This window comes from Chiroxiphia lanceolata, chromosome 14 (genome assembly GCF_009829145.1).
Source record: "Chiroxiphia lanceolata isolate bChiLan1 chromosome 14, bChiLan1.pri, whole genome shotgun sequence".
In the NCBI taxonomy this organism is placed as follows: Eukaryota; Metazoa; Chordata; class Aves; order Passeriformes; family Pipridae; genus Chiroxiphia; species Chiroxiphia lanceolata.
Window position 1 is genome coordinate 12,657,902 of NC_045650.1, and position 20,224 is coordinate 12,678,125.

General features: G+C 39.2%; 1 protein-coding gene across 1 annotated transcript in view; it reads right to left on the minus strand.

The window, feature by feature from the left end:
• Window positions 1–20,224, minus strand: part of TENM1 (teneurin transmembrane protein 1) — a 761,012-nt gene that overhangs the window by 90,485 nt on the left and 650,303 nt on the right. Inside the window, 4 exon segments of the mRNA XM_032701921.1 lie at window positions 3,113–3,259; window positions 5,585–5,608; window positions 6,666–6,699; window positions 6,701–6,852. Of these exon segments, the coding sequence (XP_032557812.1) occupies window positions 3,113–3,259; window positions 5,585–5,608; window positions 6,666–6,699; window positions 6,701–6,852 (357 nt within the window).

Consider the following 20,224-nt stretch of genomic DNA (forward strand, 5'->3'; position numbering starts at 1 on the left):
GTGAAAGCTCTGTAGAGCTTTCAAGCAATCTTCTGGAGCTACTGAAGCTTCCAGTGAGTCCTAATTAATGGCAGGACAGGAGAAAATGACCTGCTCAGATGAGTTGAATGATCATCTTATAAACTGAAATCATGTCAGTCATGACAGAGAAAGAAGAAGAAGAAGAATAAAAAATGGGGAATAATGTGATGGTGCGATGGTGTGAGAAGCCACGGCGAGACAAAGGCCTCACTGCAAAGGACATCTGCTTGACTTCTTGGCATTTTCTAATGGACATCACACTGCTAACAGACTGCAGATGCACTCCACGAGAGCAAGTGCAAACCATGCTGTCGTGCATCTGTTATAATGCTAAGACCTTTCCAATGATATTTGTAGTGATATTTGAACAGGTAAACATGCCCTTAAGTCTGCGAGTAGGAAAGAGCTAACAGAGAGTTATGAGCTGGAATGGGAAAGGCAGTTTTGGTACAGCCAGGGTACAAGTGCAGCGAATCCTAATGGGGCTCTAAAAGAAATTGTGCTCTCCCTGCTCAGGAGAATAGTTCCACATGTGTTTTATCTTACCACCACAAGGAACTGCACTGATGGGAACTCGGTGCTTCAGTGGCTGCAGGACCAGGATGCCTGTGAATATACTTGTGGCTTTTCTTTATACTAATATGTCGTTCCTTAAAAAATGAATTATAGGCTTTCCCCCTCCCAAAGCTTTTGTGCTCTTAATACAGGCCAAAGAACAACACTAACACTTCCTCATGCCAAATAAATGACATTATTCAATCCTTATAGTTAAGACTAACCTAGTTCTTTTCTACCATGTATTTGAATGTAGTTTTAAATGTCAATTTAATTTAATTTAAATTTCAGTTTTTCAGTCCCTGAAAGTACTATATAATAAATCAACTGAAAACTACATAAATTATGCCCTCTGCCTAAGTCCTAAAATTAGAGTTTGTTGACATAATAATTGTTCACATTTACTACAGCTTTGTTCTTGGTGTAACTTCCTCCTAACAACCTTGAAACACAATAGGACTCCTGAGGACTGCGATATAAATGTTGATTTAAACACAAGTGGAAGGATTAAGATTTTTCTAGGTGAGAATTCTGTGATTTGGAATATACAAGGGCATTAAGTTGTGTCTAGAGCGTGATCTCTTGGGCTTTGTATCACTGACTGAGTATGATCATATCTTAATGGCTCAGGAAGTTACTACCTGTCAGCTGTGTTTCTGTAACTCAACTGAGTGCATGCTCTTAACTCACCACAACTGCAGGCAGAAATGCTAATAGCTTCTATCCTTATGAACCTAATCCAGTTATGGAGCTTGATGAATGCAAACTCGTTAGGTCACCCACCATAATACTGTCACAGTCTAAGGCTCAACCACCATCAAACAGGACTTAACAGGTAATGTCATATCTCCTTCCTAATTTCTGGTTTTTTACTGTTGTGTTGGTATACAAACCCTAAAACACCAGGAATTCGCTTTTGATTTCATATTAATCTAACACTGGTATAACTTCAATGACTTTAGGGGAATTTTTCTAATTTATACTTATGCCAAATCAGGTCCTGTGAATTTCATATATATAAAGAGAAGTGGTTATAATATGTAGATATAATTTTCTTTTCTTATACAAAATTGATTGTGAAGGAAACTTAATTACATTTAGCCCATCTGTAGTAGTCAGATTAATTAAATATTTCTCTCTGCACTTATCTCTAATTGTAATGTCAACAGAACTGTCCTAGTCCATGTTATGTTGCCATTAAAAAGGAAAAAGAAAATTGCTTTTAAAACCTGCAGTGAAATGATGTTAAGTGTCTGCCTTAAACTGACAAATTCAAGGAGATTTAGAGTTAAAACTGCCAACTCTTCCAATAACTCACCGTTATTGCAGAATATAAAGCACCCAAAATCACAATACAGGGCAGTTTATACAGAGCCAGTTCACAGAGTGTATCAGAAAATGCTTTACATACATTACAGGCTAAACAGGGTTTTAGTGGACAGATTTAAGAGTGAGTCAGTGGCTTGGCCAGCAGGGGAGAGCACTGACAGATGGGAAAGCACAGGGGGGCAGCGATGCCAGCTGTGGGACCTTGTGTGAAAGGGATACACACCAGTGTAGGAGAGCAGAGATAGTGGGCAGAGAGATGGTTGTTGGACCTCTTGGAAGTAAGGTGGAAAAGGAAGGACAAGAGAGGAATAAGGCAATTTTGAATGGGGTTCAGAAACAAGGAAACCTTTGCCAAAGGACAGCAGGGTCTTAGAGGCCACAGGATACAAAATCAGAAGGTCTCAAAATATATCTGTAAATGTGGAATCATCACTGAGTCAGTATGTTTCTATTGAGGTCTCACAGTGACCTCAGTTCTTGGACCTACATCAAGCTTAATTTATCAATGACCTAGAAAAAAAACAGACAATCATTAGACCAAGATTTGGCCCTACAGCTGAGCATGAGATCTCACCCAGGACATGGATATGGTCTAACTGTGACACAATTAGCTAATATACATTTCAATGCATCTCATGCACAATCTAAGGAAAAAAAAATGTAACTGTGCTTGGGACAGATCATAGAATCATGGAATGGTTTGTACTGGAAGGCACCTTAAAGATCATCTTGTTCCAACCTCCTGTCATGGGCAGGGACATCTTCCACTAGACACAGTTTCTCAAAGCCTGTCCAACATGGCCTTGAATTCACTATCTGAATGAGAAAGAGGGTTTTTTTGTTTTGGGTATCTATTGGCTGTCTTTTCTGAAAGAGATGACAGAGTTATAAGGAAAAGTGGAAAGAAGATGGAAGAAATTACCTGTTACACTTTTGTTTTATTTTGTTTTGCTTTTTATAAGAAAAAATCAAGTACTGGGATGGTAGATATGGCATACAGATACTTTCTGCCTTGAGTAGCATCTAGCACAAGGATCTGTTCCCTCACTGTGCCGCTTCAGATGAAGTCAGTGGAATAACTGCCTTGAGCACATAGACAAACATCGACATTTTGTGATAAAAAAGAAAACATACATCAAAACCATAGATTCAAATGGCAGTCAAGGATGTGACAAATAAACAGAGACACATGAATTATGTATCATACCTCCATCATTGTCCAGGTTATCTCCACACACCATTTCCATGACAATGTTACATCCTGAGCCGCTCCAGCCCACTTGACAAACACAGTGCCATCCATTCTGATCAAGAGTGCATCTTCCATTTCCATAACAGAGACCTGGGCAACCATCTAAAAAAGAAAATGTAAAAAAAGAAGCCTTCATGAAGGAATTTTCTTCTCCTATTTTACAGTTGAAATTATTCATTAACATTCCCACTTCTAGCACTATACTTGCTGCCTTCAAATGATCACAGCTGCCTTGCAAGCCATTTAAATTTTTGGCCAAAGATGGAAAAATCCCCAACCTGGTCTTTCCCTTTGCTTGCCCAAAAGTAATTTCTCAGCGAGGAATGAGGATTTTTTTAGTGTGTAATATTTTATGTGCAGCAAAAAAAGTGAGGAAAGTTATAAGTTCTAAAGTCACAAAGTCTGCCATGTCCATCTCTTTCTCTGCTTATTGAAAAATAAGCTGTAGTTCACAAAGGAAATCATATACATAATCAAGATTTATATCAAAGATACACATGGGCAATATCGTCTAAATGACAAACTGGCATTTGTGGACATAATCCTACACATTGCACGGAGTGGAGGTGACCTTTTTATTCTGTTCATAAATACTCATCTGACTGAGAAAAAGCCAATTTGATTTATGCTACAACACAACTCTTTCCACAGAAGGCAATTGAGGGAGCATTGCCTTCCAATGTCCCATTTCACTTTCTTCCATTATAGCTGATTCTAAAATGGCTTTTTAGAATCAGCACCACATGGCCCTTAGTGGTGCTGATTCTAGATCAAAACTGACACAGGGGCTGTAGCATCCTCTGGATTATATACTTGCAAACTCTGAATCAATCGTGATTTGGACATTCACAGCTAGATTTCTTGCCTATAAGAGTGAGAGAGGAAACGATCTTTTGGATGTGTACACTCATGTCCATCTGCTTGCATAGTGCAGTGCCAGCTCAGATATTTGTCAGATCCTTTCCATGTCACACATGGAGCCAAAGGACAATGGATAAAGCTTGGCAATAAGCTTGACAGAGCAAGCGGCATCACTTCTGAGAGGGCTCCTTTTTGCCAGCAGGGACATACAGGATCTGAAAGCCCTTCTGCACATGATACTGAACATCAACATGCAAGTGTTATCTGAGAGAATTTTTTTTTGAGGAAGAAAGAAGCCTCAGTCTGCAATTGTGTTTGACTGCCCCAAGATGCTCCAAACGGACCTTGGAGGAGCCAATCCGAGCCTGGTCTGTCCGGGTGTGACTTACAGCCCCACAGCAGCACATATCCTGGCCACTTTACATGAGATACATAATCTGTCTCTTTCTCACCCTCATCACAGTTTATCAATCACGTGTGCAAACAGGGGGATTGGAGAGTCTGGCCTTCTTTCTCAGAAGGGCTAGAGATGGATGGGACCATTTTCTCACGCTGTAATTCTGGAAGATGTTACTCTAAAACAGCATGAAGTTGGCAACCACCAAATATACTATAAAAGCCAATTATTTGCCTCTTTTGGGAAGCTGGGTGAAAGGGCATTACTCTTCTGGGTAATGAGGATGTTTTTTCACTTTGAATCTCTGTCCTGCTGAGTTAATTAATTTCTTGGCCATGATTATATTTTGCTGCTGTGTGTGGTTATCCTCGAAGTGTATAAATGTAATCAAATGAATGTCTATCTACTTTTATTATTATCTAATTCTGAAGAAATAAAATAAGAAACACAAGATAAGCACCCAGGTCTTTCTGAAATAATGATTAGTTTTATATTTCAGCTATCAGCTTGTTTGGAAGAGGCTCTTCACAGTGTGGCTCAGGCTGAGGGACTGCTGTCAGACTCAGGGATGGGACTTGTGCTGACATGAATAAGCAGGACCTGCGGCAAGGCATGGGAATCAAATGAACAGCACCAGAGACAAAGCAACATAAAATTTAACTCTTGTATCAAATGTTTCGAAGAGAAATAGATCACATCTGGCACAGACAGCTTTAAAAAAAGAGTACTTCTCTATCAAAAGAAACTTACTTCAAGCATCGATGACCAAAAAAAAAAGAAATTTTTGTTCTAATGGGAGACAGTATCAACACAAGCTTTTTGAGCAAATCCTCAGCTTTGGCATTACTTTGAGATGGTAAGCAAGAACAAAAAATGGATTTGCCTAACACAGCACATCAGATGGCCACGTAAAACATGCTTACATTGCTACGATTTTGCAAATGAGTTGAGTACATTATTTGTTAAAAACTGCATCTTCTGCTGTTAAGCTCTGTCTCTGTGTGTGTATTATATATATATCTCTCTATATATCTCCATAAACAAATGTGTTATCTATTCTGGGAACTTAGCAGTACAGAAGCTCAAAAGAGGTAACACGAAATGCTCCATTCCGAATACTTTTGTATATTTTCATTATTTTTTTTGCAATGCTGATATGAAAAACTTACCTTGAACAGCATCTAAGTAGTGAGCTTAAAAAAGAAAAGAACAAAACTGAGATGGATTGAACTTCTGTACCCAAATGAAAATACAGACACCATTTGCTTATGGCTTGTCACCCGTGGGACAGATGTAAAATGTCTCCCTCTTCCTGCAGGCAGATCTATTCCTGCTGCTGTGACCAAAACACATTGATTTTGTGATCATTCTCCATTTGATGACAAGCATGCAGAGGGGCTGGGGCTACACCTGGCACTGCCTACAACGTGAAGAGTAAGTCTATTTATCTTTTTAAGTATATCGGTCCTTCTGTGGACTTGCTCTAAACAATCTTTAGAAAATTAGGCTGTTCCTCCTTCTCAAACCTAATTCTTGATATCAAATCTGATTAATAAATTCTAGAGCCAGGGAATCAAGATAAACATTCTAGATTTTCCAAGAAACAAACACGAGAGCTTACATTGCTTATCTCTGAAAAGTAGATACTGCGCTATTATAAACAATTAAAACATTTATGAATAATCTTGCTTTGGGACATTTTAGGGAGAAACACTAGTAGACTTTCAAAAACCTGTTGTTTTTCATTTAAAATATAACTACTGCATTTATGTAGTAGACTAATAACTTCTAAAAAGGTATGAAGCTTTACCTTATTAGGATACTGTTAGAAGTCAGCTCTAGAAAAACACCGTTAGTAGTAAGATAGAATATGTAAATTCTCAGACAGAAAGGTAAGAGATTCAATGCAAGAATTACTTAAGGTAAATAATAGCTTTGTCCCCTCACACCACCTATTTCTTAAACACTTTTCCCTTCTGACTTCAAAGTTCGTACATGAACATGTTAGGACATTTATCTTTCCTTTGTGCGTTTTTTTTAGAAAACTTAATTAATCTCTATTATTCCTCTATACAGAAGGCTGTGCCAAGCTGCTATTCTGTGGGACAGCAGGGTGCAGAGGCACCCTTTTACCACCTGACTGGATTTTGGATCTCTGTTTTTCCAAAAACAATTTCAAACAGAATGATGGCTATGGCAGATCTGCATAGAACTGAGTATTTTATTTCTTGGGGTACCAAACCCCCTTACCAATGGTGCAGTGGTCCCCTTCCCATCCAGGGCTTGCACTCGCACTTCCCGTCCTTGCACTGCCCGTGCTCGGCACAGTGAGAGTGGCAGGTCCGTTCTTCACAGGTTGGTCCCACCCAGCCCTCTTCACACTGGCATATCCCCCTGGAACAGACACCGTGACTGCCACAGTCCAGGGTACACAGCTCTGCACAGGAGAACAAAAACACACCACGGGAAACATCAGTGTCATAGTGCAAATAGACTTTACATCAAGACTAAATCCTTCTGTACTAGTACTCACTCATCTATTGGATCTAAATATGGGATTTTCATCACCAGTACAGACCTCAAGCAATCTGGCTGCTCCTTCGTTAGCAGTTAACTTCCCAGACTATTTATTTGTTTGGAGTAGGGACCTGCAAATGATGTCTTTGCAAACAGTAGACTAATAGCTCTAAATAACAAACAATGACATGAAAAGTCCATAGCTTTTGACTATTTCGTGCTGAGACTCAATTCTGAAAAAGTATTTTTCTTATAAATTCAAATACTGAAAGGGAACTGAACTAAAGGATAAAATGGCACATAAAATACATACAAGCAAATCAGTTTTTGAGATGTTCAGATGTTTGTAGTGATGACAAAGTGGCCTTCACTTACAGTACAGAGAGCCACAGGAATGTAACAGAGAGCAGAGGCAAGGCAAGCACCCCTTTCTGATGGCAATATACAACATTATGTAACGTGATCTCCCTAGTTCTAAAATGCCTTTCAAGGACAAACCTTTCCTTCCGACTTCTGGAGTCAACTGCTAAGAAACCAGGAAAGCTGTTTCAAGACAGGAGTACCTCCACCATTGCCCTCAAAAGAACTTCTCTAACTGGGTACTGTAGAACAGCCTGATTGTGAAGTGGTATGGAAGTCCTGAATTGTTTCAATACATCACCATATGCCAATTGCAATTCTACTTCCACTTAGACTAAAGTCGTTTTGTGAAAAGAATGGCTTCATTATAGAAAGGTTCCTTGTAGTTTGAACTTATTTAGAATAATTAGTGTAAAGAGACAGAATTTGCTTGTTATCCTGCAATTAACCTGCTACAGAAATGTCTCCTCCCTCTTCCTCTTGGAAAGCAGCTGATAGCACTTCAAGTGTAAGCCAAATATTCGTGTCTGCTCTGATTTCAAATGTCAGTGCTACATATTTAGTTGTGGCAGGATTTTTCCCTTGACAGATCTTAAACAATGATCGTTTAGATCTTGGAACTATTGTATATAAACATTCTTAAAAGAATTTGTAGTGACAAATGCTGTCACTTATACACTAAGAAAAGTTTTTAAAGTTTAAATTGAAATCTTATCAATTCCAATCATTTTAACACAAAGAAAAAAGCAGCACAGAAATGGAACAGTACAGTGACATCGCAGGCTCTGACTTGAGTTATGAGTTTAGCCCTTATTTTCACTGATAGCCAGGCTGATGGCACAGGGTGCAATCAAAAGGATCAGTGAGTGACAAACTGCAAGAGCATGGCAACTCAAAATCAGAAGCAGAGTAGAAGGCATGGTAAAGAACCTTAGACAAAATTCAGTAAAAGCACTGTGAAGTACTGTCCTTGGGAAGTGAAAATCAGCTACATAAAAATAATTAAATTTACTATTCTCATACTGGAGTATGAGAGAAAAATAATTATCTGATGACATGATTCTATCCTGTAAAAGAATATGTAAGACAAGGAAAGAGACTGCTCTGTTATATTCAAATGAAAAACTGTGCTGAGTCTGGGGCCTTATCCCTTAGAAAGCCCTGATTGCTGCCTGCTGATCATGTATTAATCTAATGCTTCATGCTTTGCACTGCCTGTCTGCTGGTACTGGGAAGGATTTCCTTCCCTTTGATGCATAATTTGTCTTGGCTTTTTTGTTTTGTTACTTGTTTGTTCATTGGAAACCTTGGAGATCGCTCAGAGGACGATGGAGGAACTTGCTCTGTTATTCCATTGGTACTGAAGTCATCCAAATACTTGCTCCTGTGATCAAGAAGTAAACTGATCCCACCAGATCACAAAATAATCATCCCTAGGCCAGATTGGCAGAGGACCACCGATATTATTTTAACCTATCTTTACAGCTTGGGGCATGGGCTAACTCCTGAGAATTAAATCTAACAAATTACCTGCTACTTCAAGGATTTAGGCTGCTAGAGGGATGCCTTTGATCTCTCCTGATCTCCCTCTAGTTCATTATAATTATTGCTTTTGATATTTTACTTTAAGTGGCAAAGATTGTTAAGAGGACATTAAGAAATATTCTGTAGTTTACAATAGTCGAGTTAAGTGGACCTGATGGTTTTTTTTACCCTCCTGGATTGAGTGCCTGCTGTATGGATTTTTGTAATTGTGGGACTGGTTTAGTTCAATTGATCCCAAAAGTTCAGTGAAGATTGTAGGCATCGTTATACAGAAGTAGCAATGGCTGAAGTGGAGAAACAAAGCAACACATAGAGCCTGCGACCCTGTCAGCAGCTCTAGCAGCTCCTACCACTTCCCTGTCTGTAAATAGACCTAAGAGCCAGCTGTGGAAAACCTTGAACACATTCCCACACATGGCATGGATGGCTGCCTCACCCGTCTGTCTACCCCACAGAATCTAATCATGACAAACTCATCTGCCAACAAACAGAAGAAATAACAGCATGGAGCTGAAGCAGTGTAGGCACATCCCTATCATAGGGACATAGATAGATCTTGCACATGTTCTCCTTTTAAAATCACAAAGTTAAAGAGATTTTAAAATGTTTTAAAGTTTTCCATTGTTTTCCCATGTTTCACACAAGGAATAAAATGTTTAAACATTATTTAAGCTCCAAATTTTTAATGAAGTGGAGATACAGGATTTTCTATCTCATAAAAAATATCCTAGGTCAGCCTGTATACAGTTTCACTCATAAAGCTCCTTTTTTTTTTTTTGTTCTATTTCCAACATAAGATCATACATAGACAAACAAATTTTACTTATTTTTCTGCCTATTGGAATATGGTGGCTGCATCTATCCAATCATGCTGTCTTGGAAAGACAACACAGCAACACAAGTTCTGGACTCCAAACTGGCTTTGTGTGACAGGAAATGTTAGGTCAGTTGTTCTGCACTGAGGTATTCAGTTTTCACACCTCATTTCTGACAGCAAGTCCGGGCACAGTAACTGTGAGTCAGACCTGTTCCAGCACAGGAATACTGAAATGACTTTACCTAGCTTTTGTCTTTCCTTCTAGTAATGCATTTTTTTCCCCAAAATATTGAATCTAAGTGTTCTTTAATGCAATTCAAACCCAATTTTGTGAGCACCAGATGAAATGAAACCTGGTTTCTTAGTCTGGATCAGACACTTTCCTCAGCTCCCCTCCTTGTCCTGTAGCTCAGCCAACTCAGACTTTATCATCACTGAGGCCAACCTTGAGACTTACATTCTTTTTGGTGATTTCAAACAAGGCTTCAGAAATGCTGTTTACCATGATAATGTATTCTTCTACCACGCAAATCCAAGATTCTCCACAGACTTCTCATGCAAAGAAAGGGAAATCAAGCCTAACGTTATCCTATTAATGCTGCGGTAGAAATGCAGCTTTAATCACAGCTAATTCAACAACTAAGATCAAAAAAAGACATTATTAGTTCAGGTTGTCCTGTTTTTAAATGCAAAACAATTTCTTAGCTCTCCTGTAGATAAACAAGGCCAGAAATAGCAGAGCAGGAGCCACATTAGCATTTGTGTTTGTGTTGAGGGATGGGGTTTCTACAGCAGACCAGCCAAACTGAGATACTCAGTGAGTGGTCAAGGACCAACTGCAATGGGAAATTATACAGTAACTTTAACTAGGCAAATAGCCTTAAGTAAAGCTGATGTGATAAAAATTCAGACAGTGGTGAAGTTGGACAGCAAGTCAGACAAGATGCAACTGTTCAGCTCACTGGAGCATCTTCCTCCTTCCAAACCAGTTGGTGCTACAGCACCCCAAAATGCAGCAGGGCCAGCACAGAAGAGAAAGGGCTTTGAGCTGTGGGTCAGTGCAGCAGCTGAGACAGCCAAAGATGTCTCCTCTGATTGAAACAACTATTCCACTTCTCCTCTCCATCCATCTCCTGGCTCTGTGATCCCTGTCTGGAGCTTAGCATCTGAAACTGGTGGGCTGGTTCAGATCATGAAACTGTCACATAATTATTCAGTTTATTTTCCTGGGTTAATACCTGACAGCTTGCTGAGCTAAATCAGCCCAAGGAGGGATCAAAGAAGCAACACAGGGAAGGCAAGGGAGGAGATGCAGATCACAGCCTAGACCAGGACTGTTGTGCTGAGGAGCCACAAGCTGTGCCATCATCTGACTGCAAAGGACAAGAGCAAGGGGAAGGTGACTTTTTTAAGGTAACAAGGGAGGCAGGTGACAGGTACACTTTGGATTAGTCAACTTAGGGATATTATATCACAAACCTTTAGTTATTCTGTTCCATTAACTGTCAATCATTCTCACAATGTACAGTGCCACACTCCCAGTTCCTTAAGTTCCTCAACTGTGTTGGTGCTACAAAAAGGCTTACGAAAATCTCTCTCTTCTCTCCCACTCCTCTTTGTCATGTTAGTGGGATATACACCTGCTCAGCTTGCCGGCCTGAGCTCTAGGCAGACCTTGTGGAGCGAGGTGGGTTGCAGGCTGGTCTGTGGCTAGGAGACCAGCTCTTCACTAGCTGTGAATTTTCACGGCTCCCACCAAACCAACAGTCACCCTAACTCACAGTATCCATGGCCCTGCATCAGTGTTTGCTACCTGTACACTCTGAAATCAAACAAGGCTCTCTAAATGTAGGGCTGGAAAGTTAATTTTCTTTCTGAAACAAGCTCAGCCATGCAGAGTCACTGCAGCCCCATGCTGGCAGAGTGCCGTGGGAGCTGGCCTCAGCCGACCCGGCTTCTCCTCAGACTTTCATAAATACAGTTTTCATCAAATCTAAAATTCAGAGTCCTTGGACTTATACCAATTAATGAATAAGAGACTTAAAAAAATATTCAAATCAGCCTGGAATTTTACTGACATGTCCTTAATTCTGAATGCTCACTAATTCTTGGAAGGAGGCAAATGTGAGCTGTGAAGCATTATTTGTACATAATCTGAGAAGGAGACAAATAATTGATCATTCCTGAGCTAATCTAAAAAGCATTAAAATTCACTCCACACTCTTCATTTTAATTACCTAAGTCAACAATGAGTTCTTTCAAATGTGTTTTATAATAAGTTCCTCCTTATGCGATATGAAAAGGGAAATTAAGCTAAATATTTTATAATTTTGTAATGATAAGGAAAGATTTTAATGTTAATTCAACATATTTCAGAAATAACTCTTAGAAAATCATGCTAAGAATACAAAACTATATGTAAACAAAAGTGGCCAAATACTATGAAACACTCATTATACTTTTCTTCAGTGGTGAGTCTTGTTCTACAGTCTAAACTTTGAGTATCGTATTAATAATTTTGCTATCCATTTTTTAATAGAGTGGTTTCCATAAAGATTAGAAATTATCTACCTGACTTTCACCCAATAAGCTTAACTGCTAGAGGCAGCAAAAAAGTCACCTATCTAGACCTAATAAAGAAAGTTTTTTCAATTAAAATATACATTGCATTTAATAAGCTTGCATGATAATTTCAACAATGTTCCTGAGCTTTTTCAAATTACCTTCCTGCTGTGTCCTGGAGACAACTCTGTTCTAGCTTTCATTTTCAGCAATTGACTTTATTAATATAATTTTTTACACCACAAAAAAATTTGAAAAATTTAAGGTTTTAGAGTTTCAAAAGTACTTGAGCTATTTTTTTTCCTGTAAAACCTAATGGAAATTTGTTCCCCTTAGAGAAGGTTACCTAAGAGTGCACTGTAGAGGCTTAATGCAGATATCAAGTTTTACATATCTGTTCTAGAAGAGATTTTTTTTTTATGGTACAGCTTATATTATTTTCCCAACTTACATAAACTTCTTTGGCAATCTGGATGCTATAACTGCATCTAATTTTGGCTTCTCCAACAGTGTCACAGTATGTTAGTTGGGTGTGCAATTTTTTACATTCTTAGCTAAACACAGCTATGTCAATAACCATCCCTGGAAGTGTCCAAGTTCAGGTTGGATGGGGCTTGGAGCATCCTGGTCTCATGGAAGCTGTCCCTGCGCATGGTGGGGGGAAGTGGGAGTTTGGAACTGGGTGATCTTTGTTTCTTCAAGCTCGGCGCAGTTTTTTTAGAGGCAACACAGCAGTTACTACATGGGTTATGCCAGTATTCAGTGGCACCTGCTCTTTAAGCCTGAGATGGAAATTAAAGGGACGTGGAAGTGTCTTCAAAACATTAATGTTGAAGTCTTTCTCTGTCAGCTGCCAGGTTTTGTGAAAACGTTCCCTTTTGCAAACAGAAATCAGGCTCCAGAGGCAGCAGTGGTGCCTTCCCCACCTCTTCCCTATTCTTCACGCCACCAAGGAACACACAGCAGGAGCATGCCATAGAACTTTATGTGAAATTTAGTACAATCAAAAATAAATCAATATCATAGATCATCACCAAATGACTGACCTATTTTAACCTAAATTTATAGAGAATACAGCTGCAAAGGACTTCACAGGATCACCTATTCTTGTTTGAAATTAAATCATACCTGGCATCCCTTACAAGCTCCCAGCAACAGAGAACCTCTGACAGGATGAGGCAATCCATACCACTACCAGACTCTCTTCACAGACAAATATTCTCTCAATCGAAATTTCTCTTGTGCAATACTCCTTATCCTTCTCTTCATGCACTGCACACTAACATCTGACACTGAAATATATTACAGGACACCTCACAATGCCTGAATAAATTTGAAGCAACTATTTCTGCAAAATTATTGCATTGAATTTATTCTCATATATACCTCCAAAATAATTTCCACAGTCATTTCCAAAGATTCTGCTCTTGCCCAAAGTAGAACATGGTGGCCCATCCCAACAGAAGACACAGAGTGAGATTTACCTCATCCGAATTGAAACATTTGTGTCTCAAATACTTTTCTGTTACAGTCTGTTATCAGACTAGAATGCTTAAATTTATTCAGCTATTGATATTTATCTTTTCTGACACTGTCATGAAGCAAGACTGTAGCATATAAAGCTATGTTAAGCCAAAGAGGAATTATTTGGAAAAATACCAAAGAGAAAAAACAAGTCCTATTCTAAACTGTATTTGCCCTCATTTCTGGCTCTGAACGATGTTAGAGAGGCTCATAACATATTCCAGCTATTTACAGTTTTCCATGCATTACACAATGTCCACACATGGACATTCCTTAGCTCCCTTAAATATCAGTCTTTTCTTGTGTATTCTTGATGTCTTCTATTACTCAAATTCATCTTAAGTGCCCCTTTTCCCTCATGACTACATAACTGACAACCCATTTCTATTTTCTCTTCATTAGTTTTGCTATAAAATGAATTAGTGATTCCAGCAAATAAGCTCCTGGGTGGTCTCACTGGCATTTGAAAACCAGTACAGCTGAAATCACTCTGACTGAGCAAAGGACTGGTCCTGGCACTCTTCATGTTTTGCCCTGCATTATCCCAGGAGCTGTTCTGTTGGGAGGCAACGAGGCACTTCAGGAGGTTGGGTCTTCCTCAGGGAGACAAGAATTGCAGAAAAGTACTACTGAATAGTCAGCATCTTCAGAATATAAGTGGGGAAATTATAAACTTCACACAGCCCTGGGTATTATTTGGGACAATTCAGACACAATTACTGCACAGTGATCTAAGGCAAAACTTCCCCAAAACTTCCCCATTTGCCAAACATTATTTAATTTTAAACCTTCCTACTGTAAGCTCTATGTAGAAAACCTTTCTGATTTGTTGCTTCACAGATATCTAACTACCTTCCTTATCTTCTTACCGCAGGCCACAACATATAAAATAAAACCACTGGAACTAAAATGCCATATCCTCACTGTTTGTTACTGAGAACATTTCACCATCCATATAGTTGTGGCTTTAATTGCTTTCTGGAAATAATCCTACCATCACCTAATGAGGCGAACATATTTCTGATGCATTACATACTCCATAAATAACTCTTATGCCTTCTAGTAGGAAGGCTGCCATTAGCACTATTGTGTATCACAAAATATATGAATGGAACTGCATTTTAAAAAAGCCCTGTAAGGTAGTGTCTGGTAATGCTACATCTATTTAATTGTATCTTTTCCAAACTGGAAGCCTCAATTTGCTTGAAAATTTATTTGTGTACAAAAGTAATCAGTGGACAGACAGAAAGGTCTAAAGGGCAAATACAACAGAGGCTGGGGAAATGACAGAGAAACTTTTTCCCCTTCTAAGATCTTTTATCACACTTTTTTCACCCAGCTTTATTTTTCATCTGATGAAGATTTTCTCCCTGATCCAAATCCAATTTGTATATATAGAAAAACTCACCCTATATTGATTTCACTGTGGTTCAAAATGGTATTTTTACTGTACAAAAATTTAATCAATACAGCCTGAAGAAGCTGGACTGGTAATGGTAAACATACTAACACATATTTCATTTCAGGCATCCAAAGCTCTGAAAATTGATACCACTGAAAAGGATTCCTCATTTGCCACTGGGAATATTCCTGTTTACTCAGCCATAGCACTGGTGTAAAGCAGAATACAATTATGCTGGGCTTGCCACACAAGAGACTTCAGCTGCAGAAACTGTCTCTTTCTTAGAGATGATACAGGTTGGCAGGTTGGACAAAGCCAGTGTGGCAATGTTTAAAATAAATGAGCAGAAGTGTAACCTAATAGCAAGGAAGATTAGACTGACACAAGGGTGAGTAGAACCACACAGTATTCTGACCAGGACATTTTTTAAATACCATTGCCCAAGTAAATATGGAGTTTCCTTGTCAAATTTGGTCCTGTTTTATAATTTGTCTCCATTTTTTGATTTCAAGTTGTAGTTGTTGCAAAGCAGTGAGGTTTCAGTCGTCACTGGAGATTTATACTCTGACTAACAAGCTCTGAAATCCTACGCAACACCCTGAGAACCACAAAAGGAAATGCTGTGCAACATCTGCCTTGTTTGATATTTTATTTGATCAGGAGACTGGTATGAAAGCAGTCCAGAACAATCTGATGTGAGCTGTAATGAGTGAGATGAAAGCAATGCCTTTGTGCTCACTCACAGAGGGGAAAATGCAATCCACAGTTGCTTGGACTGAAAAGAGAGTTGTGCAGGAAAAATGGGAAGCCTGTTGAGTTAGTGACAGACCACAAGGAACTGGGGAAGGCATGAGGCCTGTGATAACAATGAGAAACATGGAGAACAACCAAATGGTTTTGTAGGGAAGAAGGAAAGAGGCTAAGAGATGGCTCAGTAGGTACACTTAATAAAGCCATGTCACAGGTACAGCCTGAAGTAATACAGCATCAAAAGGACACAAAGATTTTGAGACACCTATTTTCAGCAAAAGTTCACCAGATTGCCTGAGGGGATCAGGATGTGTCTTTATATAAGCACTAAATCTTTTGTGACATAAAGAACTAACTATTGTTAACACTGACTCGGGCTCTGCTCAGAGCATAAAGTTTTCCACAATTATTTAATTACTAAGTTTGATTAATAATTTTCAGTAAAGAGGTAAAGATTTATTTAAGCACTGTTTGCAACAAGTAGGCACCATCTTTAATTAATTGGATTACAGGATGACCTTTGGATATGGGCCCACTCACAAAAATTGTGCTGGTAAGTGCTTACCTCCCCCAGGTCTGTACTCTGAATGTTATATGTGCCTGCTGACTTCAATAATGAAGATATATTTTACTTATCCTATTTCCAAAGAGCACAAAATGCTGAAAAGGTGGGCACTGGCACTTCTTCTCAACATATGACACAAACATCTATTCAGATTCACCTGTGTAAAAACAATAGCAGCCCACAAGTGACAAAGATGCCCAAATTGGACACAGAACCGGCGCTCAGAGGGAAAGGGGATAGTGACCTGCAGAATCTACATCTATACACTAAGACTGGATGCTTTCAGAAGAATGTACTTCTATTTTTATAATTTTTTTTCCACTGAAGAGTCAGACTACATGGAGAGATGGAAACCTGTTCATCCTGAAGAAGAGAAGGCTTCAGGGTGACCAAATTCCAGCCTTCTAGTACCTGAAGGGAAGAAGGATGGAGAGGGACTTTGGACAAGGGCATTTATTGATAGGACAAGGGGGAATGGCTCCAAACTTAGAGTAGGTTTAGACTAGATATTATGAAGACATTCTTCCCTCTGAGGGTGGTGAGGCCCTGGCACAGGTTGCCCAGAGAAGCTGTGGCTGCCCCATCCCTGGAAATGTCCAAGGCCAGGTTGGATGGGGCTCAGAGCAACCTGGTCTAGTGGAACGTGTCCATGTCCACAGCAGGGGAATGAATTGGAACTAGATGATCTTTAAGGTCCCTTCAAATCCAAGCCATTCTATGATTCTATGAAACAGTGGATCAACTAAAATAAGCCTTAGGGACTCTGCGTTCCCAACAACCAATTTATATTACAGGAAAGACTACTGCGAGAAATCAAAAGTCATTATCAGCTTCTACGTAAAATCTCAGGTTCACAAGAGAAAGCAAAAGCAGATGAAGAAGCTGGCCTTCCTTCCTCCCTTTTTAGCACAAATAAACAGTTCCTTGGACAAACTCAGCTGTGAGGCGTAACAAGCTCTTGCACAAAAACAGGGAGTGCAGTCTCAATTAGCACAAGTTCCACAGTGCTGCCTGTGAACAGACAAGGAGCAAACGTCCCTGTGTCCATTGGTGAGACTGTGCAGATGAGTGCAGAGGGAGACAAAGCAGCTCCCACTAAATAAACCATAACTTCCTCTGTGTCAGCAGCACAAACAGAAATAGCAGCACGCATCTGGCAGCTGCTGCTCTGCCTTGCTGCTGCTAAAGCAAAGGTGCAGCTCATGACTTGCATTTTTTTCTGTGGAGCCTCTGTGGCACTGACTCTGCAGTGGCCAGAGGCACTGCCAGGCTGGCCACCCTCCCTCAAGGCATTTTTGTAAGAAGCACATGGGGGACTGGAGCAGGAGCTCAACAATCACATGCCACGTGAACAATCAGCTTTCTGCACTCCATCAGAAAGTGATTTTGGATCACAAGCCGATAGATACTATTTTAATAATGTGTTTATAAAATAGCCAAGGCTTCCTGGACCAATATGCTCAAATGTACATTGCAGCTACAATACTCAAGGAGTTTTTGCTCTATAGCCACTGAAATGACTATAAATTTAATTTTATTTAAAACATGCTACTTGAGCCAAAACATTTAAGCAAATATCCTTAAAGAGGGCAGAGACCAGGAAATCCTTATATGTCTACATATATTACCCTTGCAACAATCCACACAACCAAAAAGCTTAAAAATTCAGTACATAGGGAAAATTCCCATGGGTTTGGCTTTTATCAATAACAATTTCCTATTTTCAGAGGAAGTTAAAATTCACAGACTCCGCTGCATAAATATGTTGAAATGACAGCTATTTTTGTACAACTCTTACCATGACAACAAAAAAATATTATAAATATCTGCCTTTTAGGGACTGATGCTGCATATTTTGCACAATAGATGTTCTGAAATTTACTGAAGGACAAAACCTGTAGTTGTTCTAGTGCTCTTGCTCTAGCAATTCCCATTTGTGCTTTTCCAGCTGTAGGGAACAAGCTCACTCTAACACAGGAACCCTTCTTTAAAAGCTGGTGGTATGGATAATCTGTTGGAGTTTCATCTCTAGATTTGGCTTAGAAAACTAGAAGTTGAAGATTTTGTGTGTCATTCCTGTTCTATTGACCATCTAGGCTGGTTTTCTCCCTCCAATGCATCATTCAGAACATTCCCACAACTCCTCTACTTCAGAGTCCTCTTTTATACTCCTGTGGAGTACAAACTTTCCATATTCAGAATTACCATCTTGACATTTTCTTGTACACAGACTGTTCACAGAAGTTGTTTCCACACTATATCCTGTCTGTTGTTTTATTATAGTTCTTAATCACTGTCTAGAAGATTGACTACCGTGTAGGTGATAAGGTTGAGATGCAAAGAGGGATGCAGGCACCTCAAGTACAAATTTAGACCTTTAAAACCCCTTGCTTAGCTTGTCTAATTTAAAGGTGCTTGAGCCACATTGGCACCTGAGTTGCTACTAAAATCCCACTTATTTGCCAGGTTTTGCTACTAGATGATTACAACAACTTTGTTAAACTCTCTGGTTTCACAATCTGCATGACCTTACACAGGTGTTGGTAAGGATCCTAAGGAGCATTACTCTCACAGCAGATCTACTGGCACTGCCTGAGCACAAAGCACAGCGAGGGGGACAGTTCTTTACTCCCTGTAGTGACATGATGCCATGCAGGCAGAGAGGAAAGGCTCTGTGAGCTACCCAGAAAGTAGGATAAACAAGACCATACTGCTGTCACCAGAGAAATTTGGGTATTTTGCTCCTGGATAAGTCAAGAGCTGCTAGGATAGAAGCATCCAAAACTGGGTCTGTGGATTCCACCCTGTGGAATAGGTAGTACCTTGTGGATTAGACCAGGATTTACAAAAGCTAACTTAACTAAATTGCATTTACATTTAAATGAGGAATATTTCCAGTAATTGCTGAATGAGGTGCAGACAGCAATAGATTAAGAATCTTAATTTTCAGGAAGAAAAAGGGAAGGAAAGAGCCATTATTTTTGGCATATCTGCAAAATAAGCAGCAATCAGTTGAAAAACATCCCATGTTTCTTCATTGTATATCTCATACCCTTGACTTATCCTATTTCTTAAATCAATACATTACTACATCAGGTATTTCTGGTTCCCTCTGGACTGATTTAAACACGCAGGATAATTAATTTTCATTGGAGTGCTTCTTCACTGCCTTAAATTTCTCATGTTTTAAATTCTGCAGCAACACATATTAAGTGTTCCAATCTTTACCTACTATGTTTTTAATAGAAATCTTGCTCACCAGATATCTTTTTGCAAACTCTTGCAACTCTACTGGAGATACAAATCAAACCAGTCACACGGCGTTTTTTTCTTTTCAATGAAATATACGGTAGTAAGAAGAGTCTTTCTACAATGTCAGACAATGTACAGCAGGGAAACTTCAATCATCCTTTTAATTAGCAGAGCAGTAATAGGAAAAGCTCCACAAATTAAAGAAAGACGATGGTTAGATGAAATTACGTAAGTATATCATTTCTTAAGAACAAAACAGTGAAGGATGTTTCTAGTGTAATTAAAAAGTTCTTGAGATTTGTCTAAAATAGGGAGCAGAGTAGAAGTACCAATGTGGAACAGAGCAGTCTATAGAAAAGGCACAACATTACATCACATACTGAGGAAATTTCAAGGCTATTTTCACTGCTGCAAGCTCTTTGTAGTGAATATCCTCGTCCTTGGTGAATGAGAATGACTGACACCCATACACTTTCTACAGTTTCCTATATCTGAAGAGTTCCTGATTATGATGA